Source organism: Leopardus geoffroyi, chromosome C1, assembly GCF_018350155.1.
Source record: "Leopardus geoffroyi isolate Oge1 chromosome C1, O.geoffroyi_Oge1_pat1.0, whole genome shotgun sequence".
NCBI classification, from domain to species: domain Eukaryota; kingdom Metazoa; phylum Chordata; class Mammalia; order Carnivora; family Felidae; genus Leopardus; species Leopardus geoffroyi.
Window position 1 is genome coordinate 19079303 of NC_059328.1, and position 25192 is coordinate 19104494.

The 25192-nt window shown below is 55.0% G+C and overlaps 1 protein-coding gene across 4 annotated transcripts; it reads left to right on the forward strand.

Annotated features, from left to right (window-relative positions):
- The first annotated feature begins 28 nt into the window (after positions 1-28).
- LDLRAP1 (low density lipoprotein receptor adaptor protein 1) lies at positions 29-24230 on the forward strand. Of its 4 annotated transcripts, none has more exons than XM_045476117.1 (9): positions 29-228; positions 9240-9382; positions 10225-10337; positions 12288-12402; positions 17863-17935; positions 18319-18405; positions 18950-19080; positions 20540-20574; positions 22168-24230. In XM_045476117.1, exons 1-9 carry the CDS (start codon positions 141-143, stop codon positions 22310-22312), a joined length of 930 nt encoding a protein of 309 aa, XP_045332073.1. In that variant the 5' UTR covers positions 29-140; the 3' UTR covers positions 22313-24230. The 4 variants fall into 4 exon arrangements, with proteins under 4 accessions (XP_045332073.1, XP_045332074.1, XP_045332076.1 ...); XM_045476118.1 differs by having other exon boundaries at positions 39-228; positions 20543-20574; XM_045476120.1 differs by lacking the exon at positions 29-228 and adding an exon at positions 5489-5818.
- The last annotated feature ends 962 nt before the right edge of the window (positions 24231-25192 follow it).

Consider the following 25192-nt stretch of genomic DNA (forward strand, 5'->3'; position numbering starts at 1 on the left):
GCCGACCATCGCCCCGCCCCGTCGGACGCCTGCGCGGCCCTCGCGCCGCGGGGGGAGGAGCGCGAAGCCCGCGCGCCGCGCGGCCCCGGCGGAAAGTTTTCCCTGACGGAGTTTTGGCGGCGGCGGCGGCCGGAGCGGCCATGGACGCGCTCAAGTCCGCGGGGCGGGCGCTGATCCGGAGCCCCAGCCTCGCCAAGCAGAGCTGGGGGGGCGGCGGCCGGCATCGGAGTGAGTGTGTGCGCGTCCGCCGGGCCGGGCGGGGGCCGGGGTGGCGGGGGGGCTCGGGCCGCGCGGACCGGCCTCCCGCGGGTGCCGGGGACAGAGGCGCTGCCTGCCCGGTGCCCTGAGGCCCTGCCGGGTCCTGCGGGGTGGGGGGGTCGCCCGGGGTCAAGTTGTGCTCCCACTCCTGTGCCCGCTCTGTGCGGCTGGGGAGGAGGGGCAGAAGCCGGGGGAGAGCGCGGAGCTCGGGATCCCCAGGTGCAAGCGGCAGTCGGAGGGGCCGCAGGTGAGACGAAGAGACCTGCGCGACCTCAGGCACCTGACCCCCTCGCCGCCCGGGGCAGCTGAGGGGAGACCGGACCTCAGCGTCGGTGCCTGGGGCAGGAGGAGTGGGCACCGGGGCTTAGGGGAGATGCCCGCACCCTGCGCCCCAGCCGCTCGGTGCGCGGCCGGCGGGCGGCCACGTGCCCCCTCCCCGCAGTCCAGCCCTTGAGGTCGTCTTTAGACGCCCAGAAACCGACTCAGGTGTGAGCGGGGGTTCGCAGGTACCTACTTGAGGTTGGGGGCGAGGCTCAGCCTGGGGTCTCAGGACGTAGCACACACCGAGCCTTCCAGACCCTTGCGTCCCCTCCTCTTCCCACGTTCTGGCTGATTTTGAAACCTGTTTTCTCTCACACTTTCCCTCTCGGGCCTCCGAAGTCCCGCGGCGCCCAGGCGAATGGCAGGCTCGCCGCCACCCTCTCTCGGGGGCGTCTGGGAGGCTGGGAGGCCGTCCCCCCTCCTCTCCTCGTCTCGAATTACTCTCAGGGAACCCGTCACCTGGCACCTTCCCCTGAGGCCTGAGAAACCCAGCCCGAGTCCTTCTTTTCTGTCCAGGAGAAAGAGCGTGGATTGTCTGGGGTCACACAGGCCTTCCTGGTAGATGTGGAGCCAAAGCAGGACTTCCGTACCCTCCCACCCTCCTGTCAAACACCTGGGCTTCTCCCTGCACCTAGAAACCACTGACAGTACAGTTGCACCCCACCCCGCTTCCTTTTCTTTCCAGGGCTCCGCCAGGGGAGCCCGAGTTCCCTCGAACCACGAGTGCCAGCGTGTCTGGGCCTAGAGAACCCGCCCTGCCCCCCCCCCCCTCTTGCCCCCACTCTGCTGTTCCAGTTGTGGCCACCCCCTAAACGGAGACTGGCGTTCAGAACTTGGGCTGGTGACTGCTGGTAAGGGTAGGGTCAGAGACCCATTAGGGCTGGTCCGGGCCAGGCCAGGGATGCACCCTCTCCCACCCTTATTGGCCTCCCAAACAGCCCCTTTAAATATTTGTGGGATTTGACTAGGACTTCTGAGAATAATGGTTTGTTTCAGCGGGGGAACCCTACAGTTTTTTTCCTGGGATGGGAGAGGGATGGGGTGCTGGGTAAGGGAAGAACACTTAGAGGCCTCTTTGATTCTGGGGAAAGGGGAGAGGTAGCCACCTTGGATGGTGGAAGAGAGTTTTTCCTGCTGCTCTGATCTTGGACAAGTCATTTTCCTTTCTGACTCTGTTTCCTCGCCTGCAAAATGGGGATGAAAATTCTAACCTGACAGGGGTGTTGAGAAAGTTATTGATAATGCTTCCTCCTGGCACCTAATTGGTGGTTTCCTTCTGTCCCACACTCGCCTTTCTTGTCCTGTGGACCCTCAACAGGACTGTTGCTCTGGTGGAATAAGTTTTGGGGGCTCAGAGCCCATCTACACCTGCAGAGGAAAGGAGAGGAGAACTCCTGTCCCCTGCAGACCCCCAGAGTGCTGTTCTGAGCCTTCTGGACCCAGAATGATCTGGGTGGGATCTTCACCTGTCCCCCGTTATTAAGTGTCAGTTTCCTTATCTGTAAATTGTCCATAACAGTAGTACCCAGCTGGAGTGTGTGTGTGTGTGTGTGTGTGTCTTAAATGAAATAGTGCTTGCCTGGAATGGCAAAAGAATTCAATAAAATAACAACAACTGCTTTTGTCACTTTATGTTTTACACAGTGTTTTTGCTTCTGTTATTTCATTTGCTCATGTCAGGTGATAGAGCAGGGATTCTTATCAGACATCCCCCGTCACCCCTGTCAGAGATTAAAAAAAAAAACCTGAGCCTCAGTCTCCAACACAGCTTCCTAGAAGCAGCCCTCCAAATTTCCCAGCCCAGGGGTCTTATCACTGTGCCTCCTGGGGCAGGTGCCACCCCAGGTTGTGCTGACAGTCTCTGAGAACAGTGGTGGCCACAGGATAGAGAGGGAGGCCGTGGGGTGTGTCTGGGGTGGAGGTGCTGGGGTAGCCTGGCCTGGGGTGGTGTTCCAGACAGGCCCTGGGCCCATCCCTCAAGGCCAGAGCCCTGTGGTTGACTTTTGGGACCAAACTGAAGCCAGTGGAGTTAAGGATAGGCTTGACACCTGCTATCAGCTGTGACTTGCTCCTGCCCCTCAAGATCCTCAGCTGGGATTAGCATGATCATTGTTTTATTTGTGGAGAAACTGAAGCCCAAAGAAGGGAGGCAGTTTGCTTGAGGTCACAGCAAGCTAAAACCCCAGGCTTTTTTTTTTTTTTTCTTCTTTTTTTTTTTTTTTTTGCTGTGAACCTCATGGCCCTCTGTCTCCCAACTAGTCCTGAGTTTGAAGGAGAACTCTCCTTCTCCCACACATGGCCTTTTTCCCATCTCTTCGGGAGCATTGAATATTTGATCTCAGTCCCTGGCCAGGGATTTTCCTTTCTTCCAGCTGCCTGGAAAGGTGGCTTATCCTGGCCACACAGTACCCTTTTTTCCAAGAGAGATCCTCTGACCCTCAGACTTGCTTCTTCATGGGTTGTGCCAGGCTGTCAGAGAACTCCAAACGCGGCACAGTTTCCAGTAAAGCTAGTTTATGGTAGTATGTGGGAGACAGAAGATCTGTTTGTACTTGCTTGTAATATTTACAATAAAAGATATTATAAATAACCCCCCTAGTCATATTACTTATTGGTCACAGACTATGTGTCATGCACTGGTAGGTACTGGGGAGTCTGGTGAATAAGCCAGTCTGTCGGCCCATTGTGCTGCCGTCTGTTGGAGGAGGCAGACAGAATGACCAGGGTGCAAACGAAAGGTATGGTCATAAGTAGTGAAGAAAGATCGAGGAACTGCGCTATGAACTCGGTGCTATGAAGAAAGATCGAGGAACTGCGGAAATGGGGACAGCTTCCGTAGACTGGTATGACCACTCTGCTTCTTCTAGAAAGCAGATGCCGAGAGAAGGATCTGAGTGTGAGCCATCTATCTGGGAAGAGATCTCAAGAAATACCTTTAGGAGAAGTGAGAAGAGAGTCCAAAAAGTGGATAAGTCACCAGCGTGAGTGACTGGAGTGCCATCCTGTGGAGAGCTTTGGGAGGCAGTGGAGAATGTGCTCTTCGGGAACTCCATCTGAGGGGCAGTTCCCGGCAGGGGTGGGCACAGGGTGCTGGGGCTGGAAGCCCTTCATGCCCCAGTCTGGGTGGGCATTGGCACCTCCAGGAGCCAGAGAGAGCCGTAGGCAGAGAGGTGGCACGTCGGGTGACATGTGTGGAAACGGCACCCAGGGAGGGGGTGGGGGGGGCCCTGACGGTGTTAGTGCAGACAGGGGTGGCCTCTCCAAGACGGTGACTTGGAGCACACATGAGAATACAGGAGGGAGGAATCTGGGAATAGCATTCCAGCCAGAGGGAACAGCAGGGGCAGGGGACATTTAACTGGAGGCTGGGGCCCTGCTTCTCACAGGTCTGGTGGCCGAGGGAGGGACGTGTGCCTTGCAGGAGTCAGGTCACCCCCACCCACCAAAGGGCACTCTGTCCAGGCAGCCGTGCAGGACACGATGCCTGCCCCTCTGACCTCTGCGTGGCCCGGGGAGGGGCTTGGTGGGCTGCAGGAGTGGGTGGACAGCACTGTGGGAGGCCAAGACCAGCTCTGTCAATTATGAGTCATGGCCAGACTCCTCTGAGCTGCTTTATCTGTGAAGTGGGAGTCCTGCATATCCTTGCTCTCCTCACAAAATACTGCAGGTGGCTATGTGCACATCCAAGCTCTTTGCACTTGACCCGTGGTGATGACAGTAGCTCACACTTCAGTGGCCCTCAGTGTGTACCAAGCATGATTCTAAGCCCACCTGGCATGTGAACTCATTTCACCCTCACAGCAACCCCACGGGGTGGACATGCTTCTTGTCCCAGTTTTTAAGTGAGGAAACTGAGGACCAGGGAGACGGTGTGACTGAAGCCCATAGCCCATCTCCAGACCGCATGGTTTTAACCTTGACAGCGTGCTTTTCTCTTACAGACTAAGGAGGTGCCTAGGAAGTGAGAGCTTGTGCCATTATCATTTAATAATTTTCTTTGGATAATCTTAACAACTTCTGAAATTTGCCTGGCACTTTTTACATGCTGAACCCGTTTCTGAATGATGCTCTTGAGGGACTGAACCCATTTGTCAGACAAGAAGGCTATGGCCTAGAGAAGCAACCGCATTCCAGGTCATGGCAGAGCTTGAGTCCCCTTCTGAGATGTCTACTCTGTGGCTTCTGAGGCCATCTCCCCACCAGGCTGGAGGAGGCTGGAGGCCAAGGCCCTTCGAGATTTCCCCATGGCCCCTGGGTTTGGCTGTAGCTCTGATGTTCCAGACACCAGCCAGGCTGGGTCTCCTGGGCAGCCCCCTCGCCCAGCTCTGAATCCTGGGCAGGGGACCTTGATGAGGAAAGAGCACACGTTTGCAGCCGCAAGTAAAACTGGGCATATGGTCCATCCCCAGCCAACTCTGACAGCAGGGTCATCTGTAAAATTGCTAAGTTAAAATAGCACAGTCATTACCCACCACAGGGCCAAAAATAACCAGGACCGGAACAGGGCTGTGGACTCAGGCCTGTATTTGCCCAGGGGCCTCTGGGAGTTCTTCCTGAAGTCCCAGGCTCTTCCTAGGGAGGAGCATGTGGCCTCTAGTCTCTGAATGGTGAGCAGGCATGAACTCTGTGTTTGTTTTATCCAGTGCTCTTACGTGTTGGTTTCTTCAGGGAGGGTGTGGGAGACCTTATATTGAAAAGATGAGTCATACCTAGAAGGACAGGAGCCTAGGGGGCGCCTGGGTGGCTCAGTGGGTTGAACGTCAGACTTCAGCTCAGGTCATGATCTCGTGGTTCATGAGTTCAAGCCCCGCATCGGGCTCTGTGCTGACAGCTCAGAGCCTGGAACCTGCTTCTGATTCTTTGTCTCCCTGTCTCACTGCCCCTTCCCCACTTTTGCTCTGTGTGTCTCTCTCTCAAAAATAAACATTCAAAAAAAAAAAAGAAGTACATGAGCCGAAGCAGGGTTCCCTCCTTAGAGGGGAAGGAGGATCTTGCAGGGCCTGGGAGGGCAGCATAACGGGAACGGGGACAAGGACGAAGCAGAGTAAGCAACATTAGCCAGGAGTTCACCGTTTCCAGTTGCTGAGGGAGACAGACATGACTGGAAGTCTTTCAAGAAGGCAGATGGAAGACAGCTGCTGGCTGTGGGTGATGTGGCTGTAGGAGGAGGAGAAGGAAGTCCACGCTCGAGAGAGGCACAGGCAACCCACTGACAGGAGGGATGAGGCCCCATCAGGAGGTATGACCATGGGCAGGCCCTCTGCTAAGCACATTACATTTAATAATTTCATTATTATTTCACCAGAGGGTGGAAACAGCAGCCCTGTGAGCTGGGGACTGTTGTTACCCCCATTGTATGGATGAGAGAACTGAGGCTCAGGGAAGGGAATTGATTCGTTCAAGATCACTCAATGTCAGAACTGGGATTCTAGGATTAAGGAAGGCCTTTGCCCTTAAGGAAGGCTTCCTGGATGAGGGTGGATGCAAGGGGTTTCAATCAAACGAAGGGAAAGGCATTTCTGGTAGAAGGAACTTGAGCAAAGGCGTAGGAGTGGGAAAGTAAATGGTACATCAGGAGGAAGAAGTTCTACATGGTTGGAGCTTCCGTGTGTGTGTTCTGTGTTGGGTGTGCATGTGCCTGTCTGTGCACGCAGGGGTATTGTGGGAGAGGAGACTGTGGGAGAGGAGACTGTCATTTCCCAGTAGTCATTGTGGGGATTGCCTGTAGTAGATTAGGAGCTTGGGGTGGGGGTGGGGGTGCAGGGGGAGAAAGCTCTGACTTGCTGTGTGATCTTGCACAAGTCCCATCCCTCTCTGGGCCTCAGCTTCATCATCTGTCATGTGAGGAGTTCTGGCAAAGGGTCTCCATGGCTGATGAGTGGCAACCAGTCTACTGGGGCCCTCCTCATGCAGGAGGCCATAGAATAGGGGAAGGGTCAGGCCAGGGAAGGAAGAATGCAGACTATGACAAACATTTCAGAGGTCAGGGAGGACTGGGGAATATTTTGACGGCAGAAAGGTCATCTGTGACCTTGGCAAGCTTTGGCCCTTTGGAATGGAAGGAGCGGAAGTGGCTTTGGAGAGGGGCCAGGAAAGGCTGAGCCTGAGGAAATGGGAGAGTAGGGACATAAGAATGGGGGGAGCAAGGATGTTTGCTGTAGAGCAGGGGTGGATAGGCAGATGAACAAGGCCACCCCTGATTGATTAGTGTTGCCTGCCTGGAGCCTTGTATTGAGAAACAGTCCAAAGCCTGTAAATCAGAGGGAATAGAGCTGCAATTGATTGGCAATGTCTGCCAAGGACACTAGTGATAGGCATGGCGACATGTAGTTTGCCGTTCTTGCTTAGATGCATGTTGGGTTGAAAGTGCTATTCTGAGTACCTACAGAGAGGAAGCCTAAGGAATTAGGAATTGTGGGAGGAAATATCTCTGGCTCTAGGAACTTCCTCCTAACCTTTTGCTAAAATGAAGGTAGTTTGCCTCATGGGAAGTTAGTATCGGCTAATGGTCAGGAGCTTGAACTTGAGAGTCAACCATTGTGACAAATTACTGGTCCTTTGAGCCTCCCTTTCCTCTGTGAAACTGGAATGAAAGAATGCCTGCTTGCAAGGCAGCTGTGAATGTTAGAAGTAATGGTAAGAGCTGCTTTGTTATTGTTGTCTGTGTTACTTGATAGTTCTGTTCTGCGCTGATGATGTGGTGGTTTTCTTGGTTTCTTTAAGAACAAGGCTCGGGTCTGAGTTGCTCCGGGGCCCCCGTCACCCAACGCAGGACTGAGACACCTCAGGGACTTTCTGATTCTTTTTTGGACGATCAAATGAAATAGGCCTCATGGTTGATACAGCAGAGGATAAGGTCACTTTGGGGGCTTCTCAGCAGGGACTGGGCCTCGTGTTGGGGTGGTGGCCCAAGTGCACAGGTTGGAGGGCAGTGGGCCAGGGCCCAGAGCTGAGGGTGGCCCTGCAGGCCTGAAAGAAGACTGGGAGTTGTCCAGGTCATTTCTTTGCTCAGCAAATACGGAGTGCCAGCTGCATGCCAGGCTCTGGATGACCAGTCGGCAAGTCCCTGCTCACCTGGGTCTCAAATAGGGGGACTGGGTATACCTGTACCCTCCCTCAACACACATGGATTCTTTTTCATGAGGAAGCAGTCTCGGAAAGGGACAGTGGCCTGCTCAAATCAAACCCAGAGAGATATGGGTATACAAGACTCCTTCTGGCTGGTGGAGAAGGAGGCAGAGCCCCTGGAGGACTAGAACTCCAGGACGGTTGTTGTAAGGAGCAGCATGGGCCCAGACAGGGTAGAGGACCCAGTGTTTCCAGCTGGGCCCAGTATCACAGGAACCCCGGAACCTGCTGTGCTTTGTAGGTGGGGCCCACTGCCCTGGCACCAGCGATGCCCAGTCCTGAGCTTTCTTCCTATGGCTCTTCCTTCAGAGCCACTGAGGGCCCCTGGAAGAGCGGGGAGGGCACAGGGTTGTCCTAGCTCCTCTCCCAAAAAGTAGTCCAGAGAAGCTGGCCCTGGCCATCTCTGTGGTGGACCCTGGAAACTGATTCCTATCTGGATCCTGCCCTGTCCTAGATTGTGTGTGAGCTGAAGCACTCACAGTTTTCTCATTTGTAAAATGGGTAAAATCATAATACCTCCTCCATTGCAGCATCAGAGATGCTGACTGACAGGATCGTGGAGTGTTCGTTTGTCCTGCTGATTGGGCTTGGAAGGATTCCTAGAAACCTCCTTCCTCTTCGGTCCTCATTACTTCCCTGCTGAGTGATCTGGTGCCTCTGGGCTGCTAAGGAAGAACCCTGGGGATGGTTCAAACCACTCATGAAGACCACACTTGCCCTCCTGTTCCTCTGTCTGACCAGGGTCCTCTCTCACATGAGTAGGGCTATGTAGGGGCTTTTCCAGTTCTCTCTCCCAGTCAGTTCCCCTACCCAGTGAGCTGGCCTCACCCCGGCCTTTTCCAACCTTCCTGACCTCAGTTGTGGGTAGAGTTTTCAGAGGACCCCTCCCATGTGCCCTGCTCTGGACTTGAACCCAGGTTTGCTGATTCAGGCAGCCTTCATACAATGTCATTTGAGAAATCACCCCTCCCCACCACAACCGCACCTCTCTTCCTCTCTACGGCTATGCAGAGCAGGCTGGGGCCATGGAACCACCCAGGTTTGAATTCTGTTCTGACTCCAGCCCTTTACTCACTGCACGTGGACTTTGTCTGATGACTTTGCCTCTCTGAGCCTCAGTTTCCTAATCTGTAAGGTGAGGATAGAATCCATCTCACAGGATTGTATGAAAGATTCAGGAAGAAAATAGCATAGTTTGCTCTCAGCAAGTTTGTGTTAAAGAGTTTGAACTTGAAAATACGGGTTCCGATTTTGGCTCTTGTACTTGCTGGCTCAGTGGACTTGGTTGGGTGATTTCACCTCCCTGGGCCTCAGTGTCTTTGTAAGTGGGTATGATAAAAGTGTCCTACCTCATAGGTTGTCCTAATGAGAATATTTTACGTAAGACTTCTTGCCATGGTGCTTGGTGGGTTATTCCTTTATTATAGATAAAAAGTAATGATAGATGGACAACCCCAGTGCGCCTTGCTAGGTCTTCCTAGGAAATGTGGGCCGGGAGGACAGGGTCTGAGGCCTGTCCCCGTCCTGCCCAGAGCTGCCAGAGAACTGGACGGACACTCGGGAGACACTGCTCGAGGGGATGCTCTTCAGCCTCAAGTACCTGGGCATGACGCTGGTGGAGCAGCCCAAGGGCGAGGAGCTGTCGGCTGCTGCCGTCAAGAGGATTGTGGCCACGGTGAGCCCCGATCAGGGTGGGGGAGCCGTGAGCCAAGGGCCAGCTTCTTCCTGGGGTGCCACTCATCCCCTGCTCATTCCCCTGATTGGATGCGTCTGAGCTGTTCTTGCCCTGAGTCCCCTTGCATCCGGCCTAGGGACTCTGGTAGACAGGAGCCACTGGGCTTGTGGGGTCAGGGTCAGTGTCCTCCTCTCCCGTTGTTGTGGCCATGGCCCCTCCTAGTCTCCCCTCCCCCCAACTCGGGTCCCCTGCCTAAGGGTTAGTGACTTAGTGCAAGGAGTAGTGGGGAGGTTGCTGTCACCCAACCACTTGCCCTGTGGCCTGAGGGACAGGGTAGCCCACCAGAGACCAGATCTCCCCACTCCCTTACTCCCCCTCCTGAGTAAACGTGGCCTAGAAATGCTCTTCCCTTGGTGGTCTCAGACCCCTCAGCTCAGACCCTCACAGGTGCAGTGGGTAGAGTGGAGAGTCCCCAGGAGTGATGCTGCTGGGTTGAGATAGCCCACTCAGCACTCAGAGCCTGAAGTCCCTCCTAGCTGTGTGTCCTTGGGCAGGTCCCTTGACCTCTCTGAGTTCATTTATTTCCTCCTCGGGAGGAGCTCTGTTGCCTATAAGATGACTCAAGTTCCAGTGTCTGGCAGACAGTGGGTACTTAATGAACAGCAGTTGTCCCTGTGTTTATTAGAAGAGAGCATTGTTGACTAATGTCTTCCCCGGTTTGTCTGCCATCTCTGAGACCTCACATGGGCCTCAGGTCTGGGACTTAGACCAGCTAGGTGTAGCCCATGAGAGCAGCTCCCAAGTGAGGCAGGCAGGCTTCTCTGACCCATGTCTGCCCCAAGGCAAAGGCCAGCGGGAAGAAGCTGCAGAAAGTGACTCTCAAGGTGTCACCACGGGGGATTATCCTGACCGACAACATCACCAACCAGCTCATTGAGAACGTGTCCATTTACAGGTATGCTCAGCATTGGCCACCCTCGCTCTGTCCCTTGGGGCGGTGGGTGGGGTGCCCTTCCTGAATCCATGCACCAGCACTTCCTGTCTGGGTGAACTTGGAGCCTCAGTTTCCTTGTGTGTATGTGGGGGAGGAGCCAGATCCCTCCTCCCAGTGCTGTTAGGAAGTGCTGAGTACACAGCCCCTGGCTCACAGTGGGTGCTTGGTTAAAAGGCAGCTGCTGCTGTCATTATTGCTAGTTGCAGCAGGCAGCTGAGGCCTAGTCAGGGCTAGGACCCTCCTCCCCACTCCCCTTCCGCAAGCATGCTGCTGAGTCAGGCTTGGAGCAGAGGGCTGCGGAGTCACTGCCTTTTCCTTCCGCTGTGAATATAGCAGCTCAGCTCTGGACATGTGGCCAGACATTCAGGGAGGCCTCAAGGCAGAGTCCCAAGGCCAGAGTGTAAATGGTATGGGGGCAGGGGGGGGTGGCCATTCTCAAGGAGACAGAGCCTAGCCCTTGGAACCTCAAGCTCTTCCCACTCCCTCTGTTGGCTGATCAGTTGTAGGATTTCAGCGCTGGAAGGGACAGTCCATTTTATAGATGGAGAAGCTGAGGCCCAGGGAATTGCCCAGGGCCCCACGGTGAGGTAGTAGCTGAGCTGGGAGCACCGAGGCTGGAGCTCTGTCCGGCAGGCACCCAGCTGCCAGGCATTCCTCCACCCTCTTGCTTTGTCTCCAAGCAGGTGGTTCCATCCGCTGGAGCATAAGCAGTGTTGGGGGCATTGAGGGTGGGGGTGTGTTGGAGGGTGTGGCTTTAGAGTTTCTGGCTGGTGTCTTCCTCTCACCTTTCTGACTCTGCCTGCCTCCTTTAACCAGGGGAGGCCTCAGCCCCTGCCCTCAAGGAGGGAATGGAGGGGAAGAAATAGGAGATTAGAGTGTTTCCCAAGAGGGCAGAGAAGAAGGGGCCTGTCTGAGGAAACCTGGGAAGGCCTCCCAGGGGAGGTGGCAGGAAGCTTGATCCCCTGAGATAAAGAAGAGGGAGCTGCTGGCCTGGGGGTCTTAATGGTGCTGATCCCCGTGTCCATGTCTGATTAAAGCTGGGGCCACACTGGGGAAAGAGTCTGCTGAGCTCCTGTCCCACCTCTGGGCTGCCAGTTCCTCTCAGATTGAGATTCTCAGGATGAGCAGCCAGCAGGGAGGCAGCAGACTGGGGGGGGGGGGGGGGGGGGACGGTGGGAGGGCAGGTTTTCCAAGAGGAGGGAGCTGTTCTGTGTTCCTCCTGGACCCAATGGGGCTCCTGGTCTGGCCGTCTTCACACACCCTCGTGCTACTCCCAGCTCCTCCGCCTCTGCTCACAGCTCTGGGAGAATTTGCCAGCAGTCTCAGTCACCCTGGGAGAGAGGACCTAGAACTCCTCCGACCTCTGGGCAGGAGAGGAGGCCTGGTGCAGGGCATCAGTGGGCGGGGAAGTGTCCAGCTTCCCCTTCCCTGTCTAGTCAGCGCAAGCCCTGAAGGATTCCAGCCTCTGGAATCCTCAGGTGAACGCACATCTCAGCTCTGCCACTAGCTTGGTGATCTGAGACCGTAAGCTTCAGTTTTCTCATCTGGAAAGTGGGAATAATGGAGCCCATCTCGGGCAGCTCTGAGAATTAAATGAAGTGATATCTAGAAAGAAGGGCTTAGCTATTACCATTTTGAGGTGTGGCTCAGTGGGGGGCAGCGGGGGGAGGTGCCCTCAGTCTTTCCTTCCGCTCCTTTGTGCCTAGCCTGGGTACCCGCCCCCCCCCCCCCCCCATGCCATCAATGACCCAGAATGCCAGGCCCAGAGATCAAGGCCACATCTCCTGAGTTTTACCTTCAGGGAGTAGGATAGGAGGCTCTGGGGGACTCAGAGGAGATGCCCTATGGGGCATCCCAGATGTGGTCAGGCCCCATGCCGGGGTTTGGTGACACTTCCCACTTGCCTTTCAGGATCTCCTACTGCACAGCAGACAAGATGCACGACAAAGTGTTTGCGTACATCGCACAGAGCCAGCACAACGAGAATCTCGAGTGCCATGCCTTCCTCTGCACCAAGCGGAAAATGGTCAGTGCGGAGAGGCTGGGCCTAGGCAGGCTTTAGCTCTGCCTTGGCAACCCTGCCCTTGGGGGCTCTGTGTGGTAGGGGAGGCAGGACCCAAAGATGGCATCACTTAACAGGAAGTGTGAAATCCCCGGGGACCCCAAGACGATGCTGAGAGCACTGAGTAAGGCCACAGCCCTGTCAGAGTGGGCTGCCCTAGGCGGTCAGCCTGGCCTGTGGGTGGTGACAGGCCCGTGTCCCCAGTGAGTGCCCTGGCACCTTCCTCTCTGTAACATGAGTGATTGGATTTGAGATTTGGATGGGGGCGGTCTGTAGTATGGTCTGGGGGTGCAGGGTCTTGTAGGAATTAGTCCTTGGGGAATGGTGATCAGAGGGTCCCGGGAATGGCAAAGGGACCTGGCTTGCTGTAGCCAGAGTGGGGAGGGAAATGGCTATTTTTCGCATCTACGATGTGTGTCTTTCAGTGGTAGGCTTTAAGGGCTCTTTTTGTTTAACCCTCTGTGAGGTGGTGGCTGTTACTGTCTTTGTTGTTTTTATCTTTAATGAGGAAGCAGACTCACAGAGGTCAGCTGTTGCTGAAGATGACACAGCCAGCTGGGCAGAGTGAGGGTTCAAACCCATGTTCTTCCCCTCCCGGCACGACCGTGAGGAGCCACAAGCTCCCTGCGCCAGTTTCTAGGCTACTCCCTGGCCGTGTCCGGCTGAGATGGGCCTCAGTGGTCTCTGGGCATTTGTCTTGAACTTTGGGACAAGCAGCCAGGCTGTGTCCACCTTTGGTGTTGGGGCTTTCGTCTTGGAGGCCCCTGAGGTCTGAGCATCTGCTCTGTGAGGAGGTTCCTGACATTTACTCGTTGAGTGTTGGCCTCCGTTGACCTCTGTGTACAGAGTCCAGAGCCCCAGTCCCCATGCCCAGTGGTCCTTGGATCCTCTCCCCTACCCCTCTCATCCAGGACTCGTCAAGGACATCACAGTCTTTAAGTGCCCCTCAGGCTTCCTGCTATGCATCAGGGCCTGCCTGAGATATAGTATTAGTTTCCTATTGCTGTTGTGAGAAATCACAAACTTAGTGGTTTAAAACAACCTGGATTTATTCTGCTACAGTTCTGGAGGTCAGAAGTCTTAAGTGGGTCAGCAGGGGTGTGTTCCTTTTGGAGGCTCTAGGGAAGAACACACTTTCTTGCCTTTTTTAGTCTCTAGAGGCCACCATTCCTTGGTTCCGGGCCCCTTCTCCAACCTGAGGCCAGCGGTGAAGCCCCTTCCAGTCTCCCTCCTGCTTCCATTGTCACATTGCTGTTTCTAGCTCTGACCCTCCTGCCTCCCTCTTACAAGGCCCCTTGCGATTGGGCCCTCTAGGGAATCCAGGATAATCCCCCTCCATCTCAAAATCCTCCACTCAGTCACACCTGTAAAGTCCCTTTTGTGGTGCCAGGTAGCACTCAGAAGTTCCAGGGATTAGACATGGACATCTTTTGGGGCTGTGATTCACAGGTCTCGTGTAGGCAGCACTATGGGACAAGACCAATTAGGGGTCTGATCCTGGCTGATGTGCTGTGTGACTGTGGATAAGACCCTGCCCTTCTGTGGGCTGCCCGCCCATCAGCAGAATGAAGAGGTCACCTCAGTGACCTCCAGGATTGTTCTGAAAGGCCCCTTTCTTTTGTGCACCTTGTTTCTTTCCTGCAGACTCAGTGTCGCCAGACACTCACCCAAGGCCTCGTGATGCCCCAGGTCCCTGAGCTACAGTGGCTTCTCCCATGACAGCCTTGTTGTCACAGTGACTCTTGGCTTTGTCTCTTATGAGGCCACACTGACTTAAAAATACAGGCTCATTACGTCTCCATTGTTTGTCTCTTCCTCTCCACTGACCAGAGCAGGCGCTGGGCTGGGGCAGCTGGCCCACGGCCACTGCTGCAGAATGTGGACCCTGGTGCGGAGGGGCTCTGAGCTGCAGAGGCTTCCTCTGGGAAGGGAAGGTCGGAGGCAAAAGAAAGCGGATGCTGGCCCAGCGGCTCAAGGGAGGCCTGCCCTCGGGCCAGAGGACTTTAGACAGGCCTGAACAAAATCACCCTGCCCCAGGCCAAGAGGTCAGTTATTGAGGAAAACAGCCTATCCGCTGCTTGGTGCTGACAACAGCGCCCTGATCCGGCAGAGGGAACGGCTCCTGCAGGCCGCCTGGGCCCAGGCTCTTCACTTTTCCCGGCACGTTGTCCTCTGTGCCAGGGGCTGACTGGCTCGATCACAGCATACCCAGCCTTCCCCAGCTGGCTTTCCCCCTTCAGGGAGCCTCGGGGAAGCCCCTCAGCCCGCCAGCCCAGGGCAGTGTACGGGCCACCTGATGCAGACGCGGTGTTCTTGTGCCCCTCCTAAGGCCCCAGCCGAGCGCAAGCTGGCAGGAGCCTGGCCACGTTGGAAATGCTGAGATTCTCAGGGCTTAGTGGACACATCTGAGGAGGAGGCAGAGGTGAAACGAGGGCCTCAGGTTCTGCAGCCCACCTGCTGACAAGTGTCACTTGTCACTCCACAGACGTCACTGCTGCCTGGCCCGGGGCTGAGCCCTGTGGTGGGCACTGGAGCCCCAGGGGATCGGCCATGGAGACACCAACAAGATGGTTGCCAGGGAAGAGCCAGGATTCAGTAACTGGGGGGCGTGGCTCTAGGGTGGAGGTTCTTAAGTCTCACTGGAGGTCCGAAAGACTTCCCAGAGCAGGAGACATTTTGAATCGAGCTTTGAGAGCTGAGGAATGAGTGGGAGTTTGCCGGCCAAGACAAAGGGGGTCCGGGTGGTGAAAGGCTGCGTGCACCCCAGCACAGGAAGCAGCATGTGCAAAGACAGGTGCAGAATTAAATGGTAGGATTGGTGGGTGAGGACTCCCATGTCACTGGAGCTGGGGTGTGGCAAAGCAGAGGCAGCCCGCCAGGGGGAACTTGAATTTGGATGCTGACATAGCCCTCATTGCTTTTGGCCGGCGGCCCACAGTCTCCACCTCCCCACTCTTTCTCGCCTGGCTGCCTGCATGAGTGAGAAGCTGTGGCCACCCGGGGTCGGGGGAAGGGGTTCCTTTCTGGGTCACCCACCGGTTCAGCTTAGCTCGGGCATCATGCCACCAGGCCTCCCTCTCCCGGTGACTGCTGTTAGGCACGGCCAGGATGAGTTTCTCTACAAGGAAATGTTTCCATCTGCCCAGCTGGGAGGCCTCGGCCAGCACTGCAGCCTGCCTCTGGGTTCTGAAGTGAAGGTGGGGTTAGGGCTTCAGTGGGGGACCCAGGAATACAGTGCAGGTGGACTGACAGCAAGCAAGGTGACACCCCCTGATTATACCCCAAGCAGGCGGGGGGCAGAGCTGCTCTCCCTCACGTGGGCACTGGTATTCCTCGGGTAATCCTTTTGTGCAGGATTTATGCTTCTGGGGCAGCAAGGCCATAAGGGACACGTGGCCCGACTTGGTGGGAGTACCAAGCTAGGATCTGGGATCCTGGGGGGTCCTGAGCTAGATAGACCTGGCCCCTTGAAGGAGCTAACAGCCTGGTCACTGGGAACGAGACAGGGACATGTAACACTGGGTGTTAGAACCCAGTCCTGGTGAGAAGAACGCCACAGGCCAGAGGCATTCTGAGGAGGGCTGGGCTCGCAGCCTGTGGAGTGAGGGAAGGCAGGCCTCCCAGGGGTTGGGGGGGTGGGCAGGCCCTAGCAGTCCTTTCTTGTAATGCTGCCCCAGAGAGCTGGGCCCACCCCGCTCCCAGTCCCTGCCCAGCCTGGGCTTGCAGCCACCTGCACACATGTGCATCTCGGGTTATATTTGGTTTACTTACAGCTCGGGATTTCGGGGCAAAAGGGCGGGGATGTATGCAAATGAACAAGTTGATTTATGCAAAAACAGTATCAGGTTTGTGCCCGCAGATATCCTGGAGGCAAAAATCCGCGATGTTTCCATCTCCCTGCCACCTTAGGTGACCAGCCCTTTCTTGGGTGTATAGTGATTTGACTCCGGCTGCTAATCAGCCCATATTTTTAGTTCATGGGCAATTCTCAATGGTAACTGTGTCTATTAAACTTGATTCAGACGTGACAGCTTAAATTGTAAACAGCTGTGAAGAGTTTCATACTTAATTACCATATTTAGGTTTTTGCCATAAAGCACCAGTACTTCCATCAAAAATGTAAATGACGGAGACATTCAAATGAGATTTTATACTTCGTGAAGTTTAATTGGCATGGATCAGTCAGCTTGTTTAAGGATTTTAAATTAAAAAAAAAAAAAAAAAAAAGCGTTTTGAAGGCAGTAGCCACAGCTTCATTTCTCAATTAAACCAAGTTGTCTGGTGGATGGTGTGAGAGTGGGTCTGAGACTGGTTAGGCCTGAACTTGTGCACTTGAAAGAATCTGGTGCTTTCTTCCCTAGGCCCAGGCTGTCAGACAGAAACTAGATGCCGCTTCCGGCTACAGCTGAGCTCTGGGACTCCCGCTCCCAGAAGCCGGATTGTGATTAACCCTGAACTGGAAGCAGAGAGAGGAAGGAGCTGAGACGAATGTGGGCTGGGGCAGGTCCTGGCCAAGCGAGGCCTCAGGAGGCCTGCCCCTTGGGCAGAAGGAGTGCAGCCAGCCTATTGCACCTCTGGAGGGCTTTGGCCTGCTCTGGGGATCAGGGGTGTTTAGACTAGATTCTTGCCTTTGGGCAGCGGCCCAGATAGGGTGACACGGGCATGTGAACTGGTGACACCTCCATATGCATGATGCCAGAGAAAGGTAGGTGGAGCTGTGGGGCACCAGTGCTGGTGACCTGAGAGAGCTGGTGACGTCTGAGTCGGGTTTGAAGGGGTGGATGGGAGTTCCTCGGGGGTGAAAGGCCAAGATGTGGCCCCCTCTTACAGGTATATGGCGCTGAATGGTTTTGGTACCCTGACACAGGTACACATTGACATTTTGCTCCTGTCAGGCAATGTACAAGCCTCCTCCTCCCTTTTTTGGGATCCAATTGTAAGTCCCTCCAACCCAGCATAGGGCTAACCAGAGTGTAACCTTTGCTTCTGACTGTGGCTCATTCAGGCAGTGACTGGGCCCTTTCCAGTTCTGGCTTTTCTGTTCTCTAATTTCAAGGACTCAGTTTCTGTGTGAAGTCCTCAGGTAATTAGGGAGGGCTCTTGGAGGAAGTAAGCCTCCTAGTTAATTGAATATAGGGAAGCCCAAAGGGAAGGGGAAAAGGTGGAGGTGAGCAGTCATTGCAAAGGTTGGGAATGGAATAGAGGTGGGAGCCGTGGCTGGGGCCCCCAGCTGCCTGGAGTGGTTCTGGCCTCATTACGCCCCAGGCTGCTTTGGTGGCCTGGGCGGGGCCAGGACTCTGCTTTTGCCTGTCTGGAAGTTCAGAGCCTTGAAGGAGCGGAGCCTCAGCCTCCGGGCCTACATTTCTCACTTGTTGTTACCTGCCTGACCTGTACCCATCCCCCACCCGGCTTCCTGTTTTTCAGGCCCAGGCTGTCACCCTCACAGTAGCCCAGGCCTTCAAAGTTGCCTTTGAGTTTTGGCAGGTGTCCAAGGAAGGTGAGCCTTGTTCAGGGACACTGTGGTGGGTGGGGGTGGAGCTGGGGAAGCTGACAGAGTAGAAAGGAGTTGGCGGGAGGGGGGGGAGGGGGTGGGGTGGGTGGTAGAGTCCCTGGAGTCCAGGCCTGACTCTCCACTTCATCAGCTGCCTGGTTGGTAACTTTGGACAGGTCCCTTCACCTCTGTGAGTCCCTGTTCCCCCTGTGAAGAAATGGGAACAGCTGTCCCCCCCGCCCCCAGGGTGATTGTGAGGATTAAGTCTACAGAGTTTCTCTCCTCTCTGCTGGAGATCTAATGCCTGCCCCCTGAGAGTGGCCGCAGACCTCCCCTGCCCAGCGAGTGCTGGGAGTGGGGCTCCAACGCCCTGTGCCTTGGTCCCACAGAGAAGGAGAAGAGGGAGAAAGCCAGCCAAGAAGGAGGGGACGCCCTGGGTGGGGGCCTCCGTGACAACACCCCATCGTTGAAGAGCTGTGAGTCCTGGGCAGGGGGTGGGGCCAGAATCAGCTGCATGTCTCTGGGTCTGCCCTTCATCCTGAGGGCCCCCCTCCCTCCTGGGCTGGGGCAAACCCTTGGTTTTTTATTTGTGTTTTATTGTTAAATAAATAATACATGTTCATTATAGATAAATTAGAACATGTGGTTAGAAGGGAAGATTGCTCATTTTGGTGCATGTTCTTGCAAATATGTTCCTGTGCAGCTATATAAATGTATGTATACATCTCTCTGTATACATTTAACATCTTATTATGTGATCGCTTAACAAAACTTAACACCTGTTGCGAATGTAAAAGTTTCAACCTAAAATGTTAGTTGGGTAGAGGTTCTCACCGTCCAGCTGCTTCGGGAGGTGCCCAGGTGGGGCTCTGGGTGGTCTGCTTGATAGGCCTGGGAAGGCCATGCCTGAGGAGAGAGTCAAGACCACAACAGCCCAGGAGGCTCCAGGATCGGGCTGGGAGATGGGGCTTGGAAACAGGCGGTTCCTCCCACTGACACACCTGACTGGACCCCTCATAGTGGTTGCCACTGGGAACCTGCTGGACTTGGAAGAGACGGCCAAGGCCCCGCTGTCCACAGTCAGCGCTAATACCACTAACATGGATGAGGCACCGAGGCCTCAAGCCTTGAACAATAGCAGCGTTGTCTGGGTGAGTGGTCATGTGGCCTGGGGACCCCATAGGGATCTCACAGCGAGCCTCAGCCTGATCCTGGTTGAGGCCTAAGGCTGCTCCAGGACCTGGGCCCTGGCACGCATGACTTCAGTCCTCTGGGAGGGCCAGACCCAGCCCAGCAGCGCCCAGGCCCAGGGTGGGGGGCAAACAATGTCCCCTTTGAACTCGGGGCTGCCTCCCCAGCAGGCTTGGCTCCCAGCACAGCTGTCTCCTCACAATGGCCAGCCTCTTGGTCTGAGCGTCCATAGTCGGCCCACCACAGGACCAGCTAAAGGCTCCCTTGTTCTTGGTGTGGGCACAGTTTGCTCCTGACACCCCTCCCCGCCCCACCATCTAAAGGAGGAGTCTGAGGCCTGGCGGTCAGCAGTTGGCCTCTGACTCGCTCTGTGACTCCAGGCAAGCCCCCTGACCTCTCTGTGTCTCAGCTTTTTCATCCCTTCAATAAAGATGATGACCTCTGCCTGCAGAGTCTCCCAGAGGAACCTGGGTTGGTTTTTTTTTTTTTTATCAAAAGTTAAAAATTTTTTTCATCTGAAAATAATTTTAGAACTACAAAAAAGTTGTAAAAACAGTACAAAACATTCCTGTTCACCCTTCATCCAAATTCTCCAAATGTCAGCATCTAACATCACTGCGTTACAGTGATCAAAATCATTAACATCAATCTGATACTGTTATGTAATCTACAGGCCATAGTCACATTTCTCCACGTGTCCCCCCCCCCCCCCGCCTCCCCGTGTCCTTTTCCTCGTCTAGAATCCATTGCAGAATCGTTATTTTGTCATGTCTGTTTAATTTTAAAGAATCTGGAATGTTGGCAGACTTGAAAACTCATATCCTGGTCCCTGTTGGGGGCCACCTGTAGGCACCATGAACCTGTTCTCTGCTGCCTGGGATCCACCCTTGGCACCCACCCATCCACTCAGGGAGGCTGCAGGGAGCCCTTGCCAGTGTTTTCCCACCTAGGCTCGGGATTCCTGCCATCATTTCATCCCTCATGAGCTTGGAATTCTGGCATGGCTCTTGGAAGTGGATGAAAGCAAGAACATTGTCTTCCCTACCCTCTTGCTCTTGGAACTTGAAAGCCATAGACCTCATCCAATCCAACCCACTCATTTTATGGAAGGAAAAGCTGAGTCCCAAAGAGGAGCTGCAACTTGCCCAAGGTGTCACTCGACTAGTGGCAGAGCTGGGAATTGTACCCACCCAATTGTGCTCTTTTTCCTGTTCCGCATCCCAGGTTTGAGTCCCTGGGTTGAGATGCACGTGGCAGTCGCCAGGTGGGGGGTCTGCCTGTGCCTCTTTCCCCAGGTACCCGCCAGACCCCTATGCTTGTGTCCAGAGTCCCTGTGGCTTATCCAGGGCTGGGACACCCTGGCTGTGAGCATGTGCTCCCCCACTGAGGGTTCATGTCTCCTGCTTTGTTTTCCCCAAGGAGCTGGATGACGGCCTGGATGAAGCATTTTCAAGGTAACGGTAGCTGGGCTCCTCGTGCTGGGGAAGGAGGTGTGGGCTGCTCTCCAGGGTCCTTTGCCTGTCTGAGAACATGAACTCTGATCTTCTCCAGAGCAAAAATCTCAACTCGGATACTTCCAGGGATGGGGAACTCACTATCCGGGGTTGCCCGTGTCTGCTAAAAAGCCCCTGCTATTGAATCAAAAGCTATTCCTTGTGGCTTCTCTACCACAGCCTGAGCTGAACTGAACACTCCGCAGCTCAGGCTGATTTCCTCGCCCTGCACCTGGTGTAGCCTTCAGAACCTGGCTTTTTGCAGGCTTTGTTCCCTCCAGAGGTTCTGCAGTTGTGGAAAGGGGCAGGGAGGGGGCAATGCTTAATTAAGCCCGTAGAGCGATACACAGAGGAGGGATGTCAGGCACAGCAAGGAGGTATTTTGGTCTTGCCTGAGGGTGGTGGCATTTCCCCATCTTCCCAGGGGCCCTCCCTGTAGCCATGACTACCTTCAGCTTGGGGACATGGCACTGAGAAGGCTGGGCTGAAGAGAGGCCTGGGCAGCTCAGGGTTCTGAGCACTGGGCCTGGGCAGTCAGGACCCTCTGTCTCCCTGGGGACCCTGGGCAGCTCCCTGCAGCCCTCTGCTTCCTCCCCAGCCCCTTCCTGCTGGAGCCTGGTAGATAACCCCTCAGCACAGCCCAGGGAAGGGGGGGGGGGGTCAGCATGGTTGGCCCTTTCGTGGAGGCAAAGACATTCTTTTCACTGTCCTCCCTGCTTCACTAACTTCACTAACTGACTGCAACCCCCTCATTTTAAGAAAATCTTCCGTTCGCTTTTTCCAGATTACTTAAGTATCATGTGCCCTTTATTAACAACTTCGAAAATCAGCAGAGCATTAAACAGGAAAGAACACCATCCTATAATCCCACAGCCCAGACTTTTGGGCTTAATTCACGCTAATCCTATACATATACACTTTTTTTTTCTTTTTCTTTTTTCTTTCTTTTTTTTTTTTTTTTTTTTTTTTTTGGCATTGATCAGCTCATGGTATTTGCATTTGGGGATCCCGATTTTCACCTAACATTGACATACCAGGAGTGTTTCCCCAGGCTGTTACCAACTCCTTGTAAACACCTCATTTGTTCACTGCTCCCTCACGTGCTTCTAAGGACCTGAGTCGTAATTTACTTAACTCCCCCCTGTTCTTTGGATGTTTGGGTTCTCTTCCTTTTTAAGTCTGTGTTTTGAACAGCACTGTATTGAACACAGTTCTAGCCAGTAGTCACCTAGTTGAACTGTCTCCGTCCCGCACATGCCCCTCACTGACCTCGCCAGCACGGCCCTTCCCTGCCCTTTCCTGGTGGAGCTGGGGGTGTGGAGCCCCTCTCTCTGTGGCGGGAATGCCACTGCCCCCCAGTGTTCTGAGCCGTTAGCCCTCAAGGGTAGACTCTGGTCAGAGGCTCCACCTCTCCTGACATCCTGGGGTTTCCCTTCTGGCCCCGGTGTCCTGGCCTTCTCCCATCCCTGCCCTCTCACTCTGACCCTGGACTGGCTGCTCAGGCTCCCGCCAGCCCCTTCGGGGACCCTCGGCTCACACAGCTCTGCCTTCCAGGCTTGCCCAGTCTCGGACGAACCCTCAGGTCCTGGACACTGGATTGACAGCACAGGACATCCATTACGCCCAGTGCCTCTCACCTGTCGACTGGGACAAGCCTGACAGCAGCGGCGCCGAGCAGGATGACCTCTTCAGCTTCTGAGGTCCCCGGGGCTGGCGGGACACGTGACAGACCAAAGCCTCTTGTGGCAGCGGTGGGGGGGGGGCGGCCAGCTCCAGGGCCCCCAACCACCCTCTTCCGGTTGGCAGCACCGTTGGCCTGCAAATCAAAGCCGCGTCCGGTCAAGCAGGGGGAAAGGAGAAGTTGGGTTTTTTTTTTTTTTGCCACACTCTTATCCTAAGAACTGAAGGATGCCTTGAATATTTATTCAGCGACTCCTGGTTCACCTCGGAAGCCAGTTTTGCATCAGGCACAAGTGCAGTGTTTTAACCAGCTTTTTGCCCTGTCCTGAGAAAGCTCTGCTCTGCTGTGGGTATCAGGACGGTGACCAAAGCATTTCTTGTCCCTTCTCTTTTTCTAAGGACCCAAATTTCCCTGGAGGCGTCCCCACACCTTATAGAAAGCTGTCATTTTTGAGCACAGGAGGGCCCTGTGGCTTCAGGGGAGCCCCGAGTCTTGTGCCAGGGCCCCAGCAGGTGTGGGCCTGAGCCCCTGGCCCTCCCCGGGCCCTGAGAGACAGAGGGGCAGCCCCTGACCAAAGACAACGCGTAGCTGGCACTTTAAAGCACACACGGCAGGTGTGGCCCCCGGGGGCTCCTCGATGGTGCTGTTGGCATAGAGCTTTCTGTCTGGCTGCCCGTAGGTTCCCAGGGTCTGACTGCAACAGTGGAAATCATCTCTGTGTGACTGCCCTGTCGGCGTCCCCCGCCCTGCCCCTCCCCCCATCGATGAGCGTGTGCCCACTCTCCTGTTTCGTCTGTGCGGGTGTCTCTGAGCCCCGAGTCCCCATGCTCCCTGGGACAATGCGTGGAGCCCAACACCTAGACTTGGTCAGGACTATCTGGTCGCCGTTTTACAGGCAAGGAAATGGGCCCCAAACGTGGAAGGGGTGGAGCGCACACTAGAACCAGATCCCATGCCAAAGTTGCCTTCTCACCCTCCGTTCTCCCAGCTTGCACCTCCTTTCTGGTTTTGTTGTCCTCCCAGGAACCAAAAACCCCAGCTATTTTCTGACCAAAATGTGTTTCATAACAAACCATCTGGTGCCTTTCCACACAGAACTGGCTTGAGCCTCCGTGCCCTGCTAGCTGTCTGGCTGCCGACTTCCGTGCAAATGGAAGTACTGATGCTAATTTGGAGGGTGAAACAAAACCAAACTCTGGAAGCGTCACCCTCTTCCTGACTCTCACCCCTGGGTCGGGACATGTCAGCAGCAGTCTGTCCTCAGTCTCCCTTCCTCCCCCCTCCCCCCCCATCACGTCACCCCTCGGGGCGCCCATCAGAGCTGCCAGAGTCTTCTCCACCCAGAGGTGCCTCCCAGGCCTGGGTTTGCTAAGCTCAAGTCACTGATCACAGTTCGAGCAGGTTTCACCAGCCCAGGAGACACACACACCATTTCTCAGAATCTGCTTGTCCAAGCACTTGAATCAGCACAAAGACAGAAGGGCCTGGGCAAGGAGTGGGGTGGCATTTGTAGAGTCTGTCAGAATATGGGGTCATTTCTTTCCCTGCCCAGCTCTTGCACCTTGCTGCCCACCCCAGACCTCCTTGGTATTGGCCCCTGGATTTGTTACGCGGCAGCATGTGTTGGGCCTGACAAGCTGTCCCTGGCAGAAGGATCTGGGAGCCCCAAGAGAGGCCATGCTTGAGTGTGTGTGTGTGTGTGTGTGTGTGTGTGTGTGTGTGTGTGTGTGTGTGTGTGAGAGAGAGAGAGAGAGAGACAGACAGACAGACAGACAGACAGACAGACTTGACCTTCACAGTGGTCTTTGGCTGATAAGCCTTTGGGTATGCTCCAGTGTGTCTGCAGATAAGTCTTATGCTTTACTTTGTGTTGCTGTTAAAGTTGTTCTAATGAGGAAAAGAATAAGTAATAAAGGTTCTCTTTTTGAAATACAAAGAGCACTTGCAGGGAGCGGCCTGGGGCCATGTGGGAGCGTGGTTGGTTTGGCAGTTCCTGGTTTTAGTGGTTATAACAGCAGTGACCACTGGCCGAGATGTGGTGGTGGGGAGTGCTCTGTGGTCCCCTGGTGGAAGCCCAGCTGGGAGCCCCTTTTCACCCAGCAGATGTGGGGTGTGGTGAGGTCGTCCCTGGATAGCTCAGAGAGGCCACACCAGTGATCCAGGGCCACAGAGACCTAGGTCAGGGCGTCCTGGTCAGGGGTCTATGAACCCATCAAATGTGCATATGATCACGTGTGTGTCCACATGTGCGCTTTTCTTGGGGAGGATGACCATCGTTTCCATCTCATTCTCACGTGGGTCCGTGACAATTCATTCATTCGATGGACTCTATTGCTAAACACAGACTGGGCTTGGGGCTCCGTGCTGGGGCTGGCAGTCCAGACAGGGTCCAGACGGACTCCAGAGGTGTGGCTTTGGTGTGACTAGGGACCAGGGTGGAGGACGGTGGAAAGTGTCTAGCTCAGGCGGTGACACTGGATCAGTCCCTTCTTTCCTGAGCCTCAGTTTCCCTGTTTGGGAAGAGGGTTCAACAAGCTCCATGCCCCCCACCCTCCCTGGGTTTTGTGAGACTCGAGACTTGGGGGGGAACCATTATGTCATTGTGGCTACTGAGACGGCTCAAAGCTCATTCAGAGCAAAAGGCATTTGGACCAAATACATTTAAGCAGGCTCCACACCCAATGTGGAGCTTGACCTGGGGCTTCAGCCCATGACCCAGAGATCAAGACTCGATGCAGGGCTTGAACTTGCAACCCTGAGGTCAAAGCCTGAGCTGACACCAAGAGTCGGAATCTGACTGAGCCACCCAGGTGCCCCTGGGCTAAGTACATTTAAGGAAGTCCAAGTAAAATTGATAGCAAAGGCACCTGCTGTTAACTGAGCTCTTACTATGTGCCT

Coding starts and splice junctions, on each gene's coding strand:
- LDLRAP1 (XM_045476117.1), top strand. CDS start 141: ATGGACGCGCTCAAGTCCGCGGGGCGGGCGCTGATCCGGAGCCCCAGC. Junction 17,936..18,318: donor TTGGCAGGTGTCCAAGGAAG/GTGAGCCTTGTT, acceptor TTGGTCCCACAG/AGAAGGAGAAGAGGGAGAAA. Junction 20,575..22,167: donor CTGGATGAAGCATTTTCAAG/GTAACGGTAGCT, acceptor TCTGCCTTCCAG/GCTTGCCCAGTCTCGGACGA.